At 41.6% G+C, this 13,513-nt stretch overlaps 1 protein-coding gene across 3 annotated transcripts; it reads right to left on the bottom strand.

The window, feature by feature from the left end:
- Positions 1-176: 176 nt before the first annotated feature.
- On the bottom strand, positions 177-12,220 carry egfl7 (EGF-like-domain, multiple 7). 3 transcript variants are annotated; one of them, XM_044175372.1, is made up of 9 exons: positions 12,012-12,220; positions 8,019-8,263; positions 7,240-7,362; positions 6,173-6,282; positions 5,357-5,452; positions 5,034-5,246; positions 3,075-3,151; positions 2,548-2,710; positions 177-690 (listed from the first exon to the last, which is right to left on the bottom strand). In XM_044175372.1, the coding sequence occupies exons 2-9, from the start codon at positions 8,096-8,098 to the stop codon at positions 671-673; spliced, it is 882 nt and encodes a 293-aa protein (XP_044031307.1). In that variant the 5' UTR covers positions 8,099-8,263; positions 12,012-12,220; the 3' UTR covers positions 177-670. The 3 variants fall into 3 exon arrangements, with proteins under 3 accessions (XP_044031307.1, XP_044031310.1, XP_044031308.1); XM_044175375.1 differs by lacking the exon at positions 12,012-12,220 and adding an exon at positions 11,845-11,979; XM_044175373.1 differs by lacking the exon at positions 12,012-12,220 and adding an exon at positions 10,311-10,479.
- Positions 12,221-13,513: the final 1,293 nt, after the last annotated feature.

The following is a 13,513-nucleotide window of genomic DNA, read 5'->3' as shown; positions in this document are numbered from 1 at the left end:
ATACTTTTACTTAAGTAAAGCATCTGAATACTTCCTCCATTACTGATTACAGTACATATAGGAGGTCAACAGGAGCTGTTGTGTTAGCTTAATGGAGAGTTTGTCCAATCTTATATCAGCAGTGTACAATGTATCTGCAAACATTCAGTAATCCTTTCATATGAGCACACATGGGGTTTTTGATTAAGACTTTTTATTACAAAATGTTACAAAACTAGGTAAAAAAAACTGTCTATTGACTGAGAAATAACTAAAAGTAATCATAATTTAAATAGATAAATACAGATGTCCATGTCTGCCTCAGGACAGTGTGGGCTTTGACAGAGGACACAGCTGCACTGATGCAAAACAAACACAGAAACAAAGTGGCCAATGTGGCCTTTTTGACCCCACAGGGTGTGTGATTTAGATGTTACAGGGATGATGCAATGCTGACACTGACCCTGCCACAGGTACTGTTACAAAATCAAGAATTTGACAGTAATACAACAAGAAAAGTAAATTAAGCTGTTGGGAATAGTGGAAATCACAGACGATTGGGTAACAAGAACTGAGGCTGTTTCTGCTTTCATCCCTTTCTTACAAACGCCAGCCATCTTAGTGCGTACAATCTCTGGCATTATTAACTTCATTGGAGATGTCTGGAAATGTTGCGGGTCATGTTCGGTGGCTAATTTTCCTGGCAAGAACCTACAGGGGAGAAGAGTGGAATGAGTTACTACAATGTATTGTCCAGTGTCCACACATTTTTAAATAAATTGCATACTTTATGGTAGTGATTTTAAAATTTAATGAAATCAGTTATATACCATGAGACCAGGCTTTGATTTCATTGTACCCACTGTAATCCTAATTGATGCAAAGTCACAAATTAAAGATTGTTGCATAAGTTTTTCATAGTTGAAGCTTCATGAGCTTAAGTCCCATAATTTAATCACTGACCATAATGTAATAAAACCAAATGTAATAAAAATCTCCAACGTGAACTTTATCAAAGTTACGGTCAGGATTCCATGTGGGGATGTCTGATATGCAAATGGAAATTTTCAAATTAAATTTGAATTAATACCTTTGCCCTTAAAAACAAAGTTTATGAAGGTATAATTGCATTGATTAATGTGCTTTAAAATTATAACCTGATTTTATAGACAAGAATAAATATGATAAAAACAAGCTTGGTTTGATAGACATAGTCACTGTTCTTTACACTGTACATGCTATTTATTATTCATATTTTCACTGGAATAAGCAGTCACTGTTGAGCGCTGGACAGTGTGTCAATCAAAGACCATGCACCCAGTGACCTGCAATCTCTCCAAGGCCACAGCGCAACTGGGCATGTGCAAGAGACTGTAGGTTTGTGCTCCAGTCAGCACAGGGAGTTGAAAGTTTGTTGACAGAGGTAATGAAGAAAAATTATTACCAAATAATACTTTATTGCACACTTTTTTTTTTAAATAAATAGTGTAGTCTTGTGGATTTCCAGTTGCAATGTAGCAATAAAGGGCTTGCGGTGAACACATCAAAGAGTGCATATGTTCAAGGTGTGACTTATGATTGATCAGTGCAATCAGTGCATATGTTAAACTTTAAATGCTCAACCTAAATGATAAATGGTGCACAGAGATGTGATAAAGATATTGATCAAACTAGGATTGTTTTAGCAATGCTAGTGGTGTGGCTGTAGGGATGGCAATGTCGGTCTGTTGGTCGGTTGACCATTTTGGTCCAGACTGAAATGCAATTATTGGATGGACTGCCATAACATTTTATATAGACATTCATGGTTCCCAGATGAATGCTATGGATCCCCTGACTTTTCTTCTAGCACCACCATGAGGTTGACATTTGTGGTGTTGAGCGAAATGTCTCGACAACTACAGGATGGAATGCCATGAAATTTAGCACAGACTTCATGTTCCACTCAGGATGAATTGTAGTATTTGGTGATCCCATCATCAGGTCAAACTTTGATTTGTCCAGCACTGTAAAACTATTGACATTCCCATCAGCCTCTGCTGTACTTGGTGTTTAGTGCTAATTAGCAAATGTTAGCATGCTAACATGCTAAACATTGATGAACATTGTAAAAATGACCTCCTGAACATCAGCATGTTAGCATGCTGATGTTTGCATTTAGCTCAAACCACTGCTGTGTTTAAGTACTCTTAGACTCGTTTTCTAATCTTTAATGTCTTAATTAGGTTAAAATGTATCATTTATATCACTTATAGTTTGATCCACTTTGATTGTATCATTGAACTTATGTCATAGCCAAAAAGGTTTTTGTGTTACAGGCACAAGATTTTATTATGTTATTGGATTTTTGTTAATATGAGCTGTAATATATTTAATTTTATTACATTATGGACAATTGTTACATTTGGGCTTTTACATTTTCTCTGATCTCTTTGAAGAAGTTTCAAAACTGTTCCTGCTTTCCTTGGACACAAAGTTCCAGTGGTGTTCAACTAAATATTGGATTTTCCCTCTAAGTGCATATGCTTTCAACTATGAACAATCAAAGGTCAGCCTGTAGCCACTCACATGTGCCGAGGCGCTCCTCCAGAAAGCCTATCTGCTCGCTAAGGGAGTCGATGCGGTCTAGTTGTTGGAAGGAGTGGGACAGTAAGGTAGTTTTCTCCGACAAGCCCTCGTCCAGCGACAGTGGGAAGAAGCTGCTGAAGGGGGCCAACACCAACTGCAACTTCTGCACAGAGAAAGAAAGGAGGAAATGAGGAAAAAGAGAAAATTGCTGCACAAAAGGATTATTACTCACCTTGTAAACAAAAAATCTATTTGACCTACAGCATTATTAATACTTCAATAGCTGATCTTCATTAACCCTTTCTGCTTGTTTCACTAAACACAGGCAGGATTCTAATAAAACTGGTAAAAAAGTTAAAAAGCCACTGTGGTTTGGGGATTAAATAGCAACTAGGATTTTATATCATAACATCATACAAGGACCAGAGGTGTTCCTGGTGAGCGAGGCTGGGAGGTATCATGGTAGGTGGCTTTTATTTGTGTGCACTTGTGTTTGAACATGTGTTCATGTGGTTTTTTTCTTGTACCTTTTCGAGGAGCTCTACTCTGTTCCTCAGGATCTGTACCTCCTCTGTCACATTCTCCACCAGGGTGAACCTTCCACCTGTAGAAACCATACAAATACAAAAATATACATCAGAGGGGGGCGGCTACTGCGTTTGAATTTGTGGAAACTACGTGAGGAGGGGTGGAGAGAAGGGTTAGGGAATAGATCAACCACAAGAATGATGTGCGTTTAGTCTTGTCTCTCTCAGATCTAAAGTTTATTTCTGAGACGATTACTTCGAGCATCCTGCCCCTCATCAATCCCTCTCCTCGAATAATTCATGGCCACAGCAACGTCTCTAAACCACAAACCAGGAAGAGGACCGCAGAGCTGCAGGGAGGCCGGGGGAATTTAGGGCACAAGGGGGAATCATGGATATGGGAACGGCCAAAAAAGCCAATACAAGAGCTGAAAGACAGGTCAAAAGAAATAGACGAGCTCTCATTCATCCCTCCTCTGAACATGCATCCGTTATGGGGAAGTGTCCGCCTGGCTCCACCCGAGGGGAATGTCCCTGGAGCAGGTGGGACCCAGATCGGGATGCAAAATTAGGGACCCCCTGCTTTCTGGCTCTGCTTTTAGCAGACAGACCTAGAGCAGCTCAATTTCTCCCAGATGTGGTCCATTACTGAGACAAGAATGAGTTCAGACAGAGGATGAGGAGGAGGTGGGGGAGGAAAAGGGGGGAGTTGGCGATGACCCCCAGCAGACAGGGTTGATGGAGCTGGAATGAGAACACAAAGTGTTGGCCAAGAACACAGTGTAAAGGGGAGACGGGGTGGAAAAAAAGAGGAAGATGGAGATACACAAATGTAATCCAACACTCAGCTTGGCAGAGTCAGAGCGATGGTCTACCTTTTGAGCATTTAAACATGTGTTTATATCTGTGATCTACATCAACATCCCTCTGACGTGTGCATATGAACAGATTATGGAATGCAGTCTCAAGCAAAACATCTCTGCTGGCCTTGCATTTTTCAATGTGAGAGCTGAGCAGTGAAACTGAGCACCCTCCCACAAATAACCCTCTGTTGCTTTCACCTAGTAGAAAAATCAGTCATATTTAGTCTTTTTATCCACCTTTCTTCATGTCTTTTTGCTGACTCGTCAATACTTGCAGGACTCTCATGTGGAGCCATGGGAGTGAACGGTCTCATTTTAGTTCCATTTTGTGTGAATTTGGTCTTTCTTCTCTACAGAAACACTGATAAATAGGAGGGAGTTTTGAGCAGAGCCCGAGAAATTTGGCAATCTCACATTTACACATTCATATATATTCATGTTCTGACAGTACATGAGACACTATCCCCTTTAGATATACAGTTTGGTTACTCACAAAAATCCCCAAAGGTGTTAAGATTTGGGAGAAATCAGGAAAAGGAAAGTCTTCTTTAAGGTTTCATGTTGCATTAATTCCCAAAAAAGCAATAACGCTGAAACAGAATAGGGTCCTGGGGTCAACGACCACATTTGTAGACATGGAGGGGGGTTGTATTATTGTGTTGCTAAGATACAGGAAGCACACACAATCGAAAATCTACTTTTTCATGGTAAGAGACAACATTGCAACATTTTTAAGGGAACTAATGGAGTGTGCGGGATAAAGATATGTCTGTATTAGCATGGGAGCTCTATTAGAGTCAGATGTTTGTTACACTCACAGGACTCATAGGAGTCAACTGAGTCATTATCAAAGACCAACTGGTCCCAGTCTCACCGCATGGGGCCAGACCACAAGACATCTGTCTGGAGTCGGCACCAGTCGCAGTGCATTATTACTCACGGTACGAGTTGAGAGTGGCATAGCGCGTACCAAAAGTAATAATGGACCGCGAAGCTGGCTATGTTCTTTTCTTCTGTGCTCCAGACACTTTGCTGCTGCAAGACACAAAATTATACTATGTGAACGCACGCACACACTCCTATTCTGCTCATTTACCTGCATCAGTGTGACCACCCACTGTTGCCTGGCTGGTCTGGGTGGGAGAGGGAGGAGTGGCAGGAGGAGGAAGAGGAGGAGGAGGAAGGAGGCTTTGACAGGAACGGCCATCTCCGGCAAGCCTGAAGCCGTCTCTGCACACACATCGATAGCTGCCAGCTGTGTTCACGCACTCCTCAGCGCACGGCCGCTGCTCGCTACACTCATCCACATCTGACACACAAGAAAGACAAAGAAATGGGTTTAAATGTGTGAGAATATGCTCACAGAGATTTGTGTGGTTGTGCAGGTAAATGTGTGCGTGTGTGTGTGTACATTTTTACCTGTTTGGCATTGGTGCCCCGTCCAGCCTAACGGACACGCACACTGGTTGGGTCTTAAGCAGGTACCTCCATTCACACAGGGTTGTCCACACACAGCTGTAAGAGACATTTAAAGGAGTAATTCAACATTTGGGGAAATCCACTTATTTGCTTTCTTGTCAAGAGTTAATTAAAGAAAATTAAATCTAGTTTGTTTAATCCGTACAAAAAACAATGTGGTTGTGGTTTAATGGGGAGTTATGTGCTGGACAATTTCTTGGCCGAATGCACATTTTGGAAAATATGCTTATTCGCATTCTTGCTGAGAGATGAGGGCATCCATACCACTCTCATACCTGAGCGCTAAATATGAAGCTACAGCCAGGAGATGGTTAGCTTAGCCTGGTTGTCTAAAGGTAAAAAGAATCTGCCATCCAGCACAAATTTACACATTACATATATCTTTCCACTGGTTGCCTGGCCGCATCCGGCCAAGAAATAGTCCAGCAAATAGACACCCATAAAACCACAAGTTGTCTTGTTTTACACTTGGTTTTGGTACTTTTCTTAATCTTTTCGACAGAGCTAGGTTAGCTATTTCCCCCTGCTTCCAGTCTTTATGCTATGCTAAGCTAAGCTAAGCGTCTCCTGGCTGTCGCTTAATATATAGCGTACACAAAGAAGAGCGGTATTGATCTTCTCATCTAACTCTTTGCAAGAAAGTGAATACGCATGTTTCCCAAAATGAACTATTCCTTTAACATTTGAAAAATGCTTTTCACTTCCACAGATGCAGGTAATACAGGAACTGATCAACACATAAACCCTCCATGTTACCTTGGTTGCAGTTGTGAGAGTGAAATCTCCGCCAGCCTGGGCAGCACTCTGGATATAAATGCTTTGGAGGTGCTCTGCTCACCTGCCGGTACGCCACTGAGTACACAGTCCTGTTGAGACAAAACAGTCAGGGATTCCTGGTTATTCATGATGCTGTAGTCGCCCTCATGTGTGGTTGAGCCGGTCCAGTCTTTTTCATGTGCTGTCAGACTGAAAGAACGCTGATGAAAGAATGGGAATTTGGTGGAATATTAAAACCACGGACCACTGACTTCCAAGTGTATGTCAGAGATGAGATAGGGATGGAGGTAGGGAGAAAGGGTCAGGCAGGAGAAGAGATGCAAAGTCAGATCTAAACTGTGATTTCGCTGTAGTCTGCAGAGACTCCGGTATGTTTGGTTCGCAAGGAGCGATACAAGATGATAAACTGAGGCAAAGGCTAAAAACAAAGTGAAAGCGACGGATCAAATCATTTTAATGAATGAGAAACACCATGGGGTTAGATACCTGTAATTGTCTGAGGCCTGCCCACATAATGAACAAAAAGAATGAAAAAAGTCCAAAAGTGAAACTGAATTTTGGCGGTGAGGGAAGAGTTAAAAGAAAGATTAAAATGGAGGGAATGTAAGGGGGGACTCGAAAGCATCGGAGCTTGAGAGAGATTGAGAGTGTGCAAGTATGGAGGGAGACACAGTCCAAAATAAACATGACCGCAGTCTCTGCGGGCAGGCAGTTCATTTCCCGTAGTTTCACAATGTACCCGATATTTAGATTCCACCCAAATATGTGCCACCATGACCCAGTTCTGTGTAAAACGTGCATTTGTGTCTGTGTGTGGGAGAAAGTCTAGATCTATTTATGACTGCACTTCTAACCCTTTCCATTCCTGAACATGTCAAGCATTGTTTACTCCTTCATGAAATAAACATCTTGTGATGGCTTAATTAGAACGCTGTTTCGACACAGCTATGACCTGAGTTCTCATGTAAATGCTGGACTGTGTGGTTCAGCTGGTGTTTCGCCCACCAAACGCTGAGGAGTGTGTTGTTGTGTGCGCGTAGACTCACTTGTATGTGCTGCAGAGGCGATGCCCCTGACACAGAGTGATGTAGGGCTTGTGCACCGGCTGGACGTACGACTCTGTTGCCATGACAACGCTGTGACGGAGGTCTCGGCCACACACCCTCCTCCTGCAAAAGGGAGACATGAGATTGAACATTAAAACTGGCCTGAAATACAGACTTTCAGCTTCAAAGACCATCTGCACCGGAAGCAGAGCTGGTTTTAGATGAGAAGTTTTAGTGCTAGTAAGTAATTTCCACAGAGATATTAAGGACTTAAATGGCTCCCATCTGGTTCAGAAAGCTTGAAAAACTCCAGATTTGAGCCTCAAGGTTTCTGTTTGTCACCAAAAGTTGGCGTGCAGCCTAATTGCTCCTGACTGACCCGTGTAATCACTCCTGAATGTGTCAGAGTTAAGAGTTGATCTTTGACCTCTTTGGCTCCACTTGATCTTTCGTTTGGCTTTCAGTTTATTTTGGTCTTTGCACAAATCAACTGAAAATGACAAGATGAGCCTGCAGACTCCCTCATAATGGTGTGCGTCTAATAGTCTAGGACATATGGGAAGAGCTTTGGTCTTGAGAGAGTGCACTCTTAAACGTTTAAATGTCATTTAACCAATTTGTATACATTCGCAGTGGGTGAGAATGTCAAATCGAGCGAGGAGGTCGCTAAAACAAACAGGTCTAGATGACAGCTGAAGTGGAGATCTGTAGCTAAAGGACCACGCTGACCAGATGACAGGCCATAATAAACACAGGAAGAGTATTAAGTGAGCTGTTACCCATGGTGAGTGAAGAACTGCGGAGTGCCCATCACATGAAGGATGAAAAGGGAGGAGGAAAGAAGCAGCGTTTGGTACATTGTCTTCCACTTTCCCACGTTCCCTCGCTCGGTCTCTCACACTCTTCTCTGTGCCAGTCGGAGGGAAGAGGAGAGGATGAAGGGGAGGGGGGGTCGTGGATCGTAGCCAAAGTCCTCCTCACACTGAATGTGTATGTTTGCCTCCAGCAGGATGACTCCAGCTACCTGTACAGAAGGGAGATAATTAAGTATTAAGATTCAGCACTGTTCTTGAGCCGAGCAGTGTGGGTCTATAAAAAAAAGGAGAGACGCTGTTCTGTTGTTACACTACAGTTCCCTTAAAATGTCAGCCAACAAATGAATTATGTTAGTTCTGGGAGACGTTTTTTGTTTCATTGTTATTGTTGCATTGTCATTTTCAAACGTTTGACATGTTAAAATATTTATTATTAACATTCCTGACTATTATTTTTCTCATAGACTGTGTTTCTCTGGTGAGTTACTTTAAAGGTCAGAAAACAGAGTGCAGTGGGGGTTGTAGATGAAGTCCTAAAACATTTTTATGACCAGCAGTAAAGACGCGACCTATGTATTGTTTGTGCTTTAAATTGAGGGGTTAGTTTGCTCTCGCTGCAGATTTGGATTTGTGTGTTAATCTCAAGTGTATACGCATGACTATGTTAAATTAATGTTCCCGACAACACACAAAGCCTTTTTGATAGATGTTGGACTCTGCTGGAAAGTGAAGTTGAACTGTGGAACTGGACTGGTTTTAATGGTTCTCAGACTGAACTTACTTAGTGACTTCACTGAGCCAAATAGAACCCACACAAGCAGCCACATTTGTAGGCTTTTATGCATTACATGTGCTTATGTGCTGAATATACAGTTCTGAGTTCTTGTGGACAGTGCAGGTTGAACTCTCTCTGACCTGCATGGACTCTGAGACTTTAACACAAAGGACAGGGCAAAAGGACAAAGAACTCTCCCTTCACAGAAATGTGCACTTATCCGTTCACACCATATTGGATTATAACATACTGTACAGGATTAAAAGAAAGACTATCCGTTTGCAAGGAAGAATGATGAAGAAGTTCCAGAGTGCATGACAGTCAGCTTGGACCTGCTCCTGCTGCGATGCTATCCTACAGGCACGTTTTTAAACAGACCAGATACTAAACCCTTGGGAAATCTTTTAACAGGGCATTAAAGCCAGACAGTTGTGATCGCAGTGTATGGGACTGTAGCCTGCAGGAGAGTCTTCAGTTGTCCTGGAGGTGATGCTAAGCCTCGGTTGACAGCTTGCATGTCTCTCTGATCCCCTGCTGGCTTGATGCCCAGAGACAGGACACGCACATCTAAAGCCTGTGTTCATTCACAAGTCACGGCAGCGAGTGTGACTGTTAGCGCAGCAGGGGGCCACTTTGAAGACAGCGTGTGTGTGTGTGTGTGTGCGCACGTGTGACAATAAAAGCATCATCACATTGGCAATGAGGAAGGTGCTGCAGAGCAAAACGCTTGTCCAAAAAGTTTATACTAGTTGGGTGTGGTATAGCAGTGTCCCTACAAAAATGTCGGATATGACTGGATAATAGCTTTTTATTATGATGTTAGGAAAAGCTATCAAAATATTAAAAACTCCTCCTTTGGGCCGCATAAAGAACATTTCCACCATGTCTACACAAGGGATATACAATTCACTCTGCAAAGATGAAGTGATCGATAGCTTAATTATGCAAGCAAGATGTAAATTCCCTCCAAAATATTCTGAATACACCTAATTTTGTTTTTGCAAAAAAACACTTTGAATAAAATACAATTCATACAAAATGATGCTTATAATCCAATATGTGATCCCAAGGCTCAGAGCACGTGTTTGTATCTGCATCTGCATGTGTCTTGTGTGAAATTTTCATAATGTAATAAGTTCTGGCCTACTGACACATTAGGAGTAACTTGAGCAGACACATTTCTCACGTTCGCCATAAGAGGGCGCTGTTTTACAGCACTGTACAGTTGTGGAGATCACTGTTTTTAAGAGCAACATCCTTCACTCAAAGCACCGTCTCTGTCTGTAATACTCTCGCATACACGCATGCAGAGTTCCACGCTCACACATTAAACGGATGACTCCACATATAAAGAAATAAACGCAAAGAAAACAACACTCAACACTCAACTGAACAACAAGCGGGGATGCTGAACATGCACGCACAATCCATTACAAGCCAATAAAAAGGGCGCATGCATGGATACAAAAATAACCACAAACCGTGCACTCAGCTTTCCTAAGATTAATCCCCCCCAAAAAACAGTCCCACACTGCAGGAAGTAGAGAAACGCCCGCGGCTTGAACAAAAGTTAGTCCCGTTATATTCCGCCAGTGAGTTCAAAGTCCAGTGATAAAACTCCGCTACTAGTCAGGTTTCTCCTGGAGCTGAAGACTGTCAGAGAGCATGGGGGGTGATGGTAGGACCTCCTCCCACTCCTCCAGCTGGGTGTCCCGGAGCTCAGACTGCCTGCACTGGGTTACCGTGTGTGACGTCACGGCACAGGCTATTTAAACTAGATAACCTACTGATACACTTCCCGAACTGGGTTTATCGGCTGACTGTTGAGACCCTGCAGAGGTAGCTGGTATAATTAAAGGATAGGTTCACAATTTTTCCAAGTCTGTCTTCAAATAACATTCAGGTATCAGTATGAACATTGGCACAGATCCTGGGTGCTGTAATCAAAATCTGAGGCTTCAGCAGTCTGAGTTAGTCAAATCATGGGTATCTTCCAAAGTTACTGTCTCTTTAGTATGAAATTTCGAAATGTAGTCAGTTTCCTTGATAAGTTTCAGTGGAAGGATTGTAACACAAAGCAGGACGTTCACTGTCAAAGGAAAACTGAAGGAAGCGTGAGAACTGCAGCTGTGTGGGAAGTTATAAGGAAAAGAAAATGTTGATTGAGGTCAGGTTTTCTAGTTTTAGTGAATCCCAAATCGTTCTACCTAGTGGCTTTTGCAAAAAATGTACAACTCAATTCATTCATTCATTTAAAATAAGAAATTATATAAAACTTTAAAACCTTCCTGTATGTGCAAAAGAAACAAATGTGTCAAATTTTAAATCATAAATTATTGTAATTACTTTAATTGTGTTTTTTCTTTTAATAAATTCTGTCAACACTAGCGCGCTGATCCCTTTCCTCTGAAGCTATGTCCTAGGTAAGGTCAATATTTCACTATCCTAACATGATGAATAAAGATAATATTAAGCCCAAAAGAAAAAAAAAAGAATTATTCCTGTGTTTAGGTCATGCTCTAAATTAGTAATGCAGACAGTCCATTAAGAAATGATTACGGCCATGGACCCTATATTTTATTGTTTTGTCAATTTACCAATTAAAAAAAAAAGGTATGGAAATCACTAATGGGCATGAGTTTTAAGAAAAAAAAGTCTAATATCCCCAGTATGAAAGGCACTGCGATACATTTTATTGTTCTACTGTATATGTTAAAGTGTAACACACACTGTGCACATAATGATCCTTTCATTGTCATACAAAAGTCTGACTGTACTCTCAGTACATGCGCATAAAACCAACTCTACTATTCTCCTTACAGTATTTATTACAGCATTCTTTGCACTACCCTGTAACCCCAACAAACAGTAACAATCCAAACCGTAGCTATATGGATAGTTTGTTGTCCAGTTCTTGCCTGTATATAATAGTTATAAAGTCTAGTCTACATTTGTTTATATTTGTTTAGCATGTTAGCTTTGTTTAGCTGTACTTCTGCATTTGTATCCTTTTACCTTGCACGTGTCATCATTGGCCTATATAGTCGATTCTTTCGAGTTTCAACAATTAAAATGAAATTAAACATTCAAACTGAAAAATAATTTTAAAAACACAGTTGTACAGGAGCTACTTGCTTGAACATGCACTCGGGCCTTTGGAAATGTGTAAAAAAAAATCTTACCCTCGCAGTATGGGGTCATCAGGTGCGTGTGCGCGCGCAGGCTGAGCGGCGGCCATGGGCACGAGCCGCCGGACCAGTGGATTAGAGGACTCTTCCATGGTGCCAGTTTCTTTTAAAGCTGGGGTTGGTGGTTTCAAATAAAAACCTCGCGGTTAATTCAAGGTGCTCCCTGTGAGTCGACTGCCTCCAAATGAAATGTCTTCGGGCGTTTTTCAGTTGCTTTTTATGCAGCGCTTCCTGTGGAACGCAGGAATTGGATGGACAATCCCAAACCGGAATTCCTGTGAGTGTTTGCCGCTGATAAAACCCCTCTCCTGCACAAACACTCTCCATCCTGCTCAAACCGCTTTGCGAATCTGATTTTGAAGCACTTTTCTGTCCCCATTGTGGTGCAGACATCTTGAAGGGGGCAAGTGCCTTCAGCCTTCTTACCTCATGGCCTTCTGCTACCTTTGCAGTCCAGAGGAAAACACAGGAATCATTAGTACTGTAAGGTTATTTGTATTTACTGACCCTTACACCTAGCTTAATATAACACCACTTAACTGGTATTTAAAATATTTTAGCTGATGGCGCAATGGGAGCTCATATAGGCTCATGTTTACAGTGGTTAAGGTCACTGTGAGATCAAATCTGTCAAATTGCAGCTTGTTGAAGCCAAATTGTTGCAAGATAAGAAATAAGTTTCTTTTTCCTCCTTCTGCTTGTGTGCTTCTATTGTAGCTCAGTACAGCTCAGTGGGAGGAGTGGTACGCAAAAAAAGACTTATCTAATATTAATTTTGTCACTCTCATCCTCGCTATATTAATGGCTATGAGACAGTTTGGTGAATTGGAAAGCCATGATTAAGCTTTAAAATATGCTTGGGTTGATCCTGATATTAGCCTGTGACACATTTTTTTTATTTCATAATGTGGTTAGAATAACTCTTAAAAAACATGATAATCCAATCCAATCAATTTTAAAATTCAGAAATCAATAATGAGGTCCGTTCAGTATTGTTCTGGAGCTTTCAAACAAAACAGAACAGCTGCTAAATGAACCTTGTGGTGAGATTGTTTTCTCAACTGTCGTTTCCAAATTCACGAATTACCTTTAAACCTCAAATTTTTCATTGAAATTCCTTGGCCCTACGAAGAATTTGAACATTTTAGTGATTCACTAGTAAAAGAACCAAAACATCCTGCACACTGTTGACCACTTGTACTCACTTTATTCACGTTTCGGTCCGGAGACCCTCACAGTGTGCAGGATTGTTTTGTTTCTTTCACAGTCAGAGTTTATGGTCCGATGTCCAGGCTGCTCCTCCTCTGCCTTGAAGCTGAGCTTGACTGAGATCAGTCTCAGAACCAGGACACATGTCATTCTAAGTATGTGACATGCACACTGACTAAATGCATGATCTGACCCTCCCTGCATACAAAGAACAATTTTCTCTGCAATAACATAGAGCCCATGTGCTGAGGCACCATGGGAACGCTTCACTTTGGGGTTGCAGGTGA

The sequence above is a fragment of the Siniperca chuatsi genome, linkage group LG18 (genome assembly GCF_020085105.1).
Source record: "Siniperca chuatsi isolate FFG_IHB_CAS linkage group LG18, ASM2008510v1, whole genome shotgun sequence".
NCBI lineage: Eukaryota > Metazoa > Chordata > Actinopteri > Centrarchiformes > Sinipercidae > Siniperca > Siniperca chuatsi.
Note: the sequence above shows the minus strand (reverse complement) of the source record. Positions and strands in the feature narration are given on the sequence as shown.

Excerpts from the sequence above, each read along its gene's own strand:
- egfl7 (XM_044175372.1), bottom strand. The coding sequence starts at position 8,098 with ATGTACCAAACGCTGCTTCTTTCCTCCTCCCTTTTCATCCTTCATGTG. Across the intron at positions 7,363-8,018 it reads CAGTTCTTCACTCACCATGG|GAGGAGGGTGTGTGGCCGAG; the intron begins GTAACAGCTCAC and ends TCCCTTTTGCAG. Across the intron at positions 5,453-6,172 it reads CTCTCACAACTGCAACCAAG|CTGTGTGTGGACAACCCTGT; the intron begins GTAACATGGAGG and ends TGTCTCTTACAG.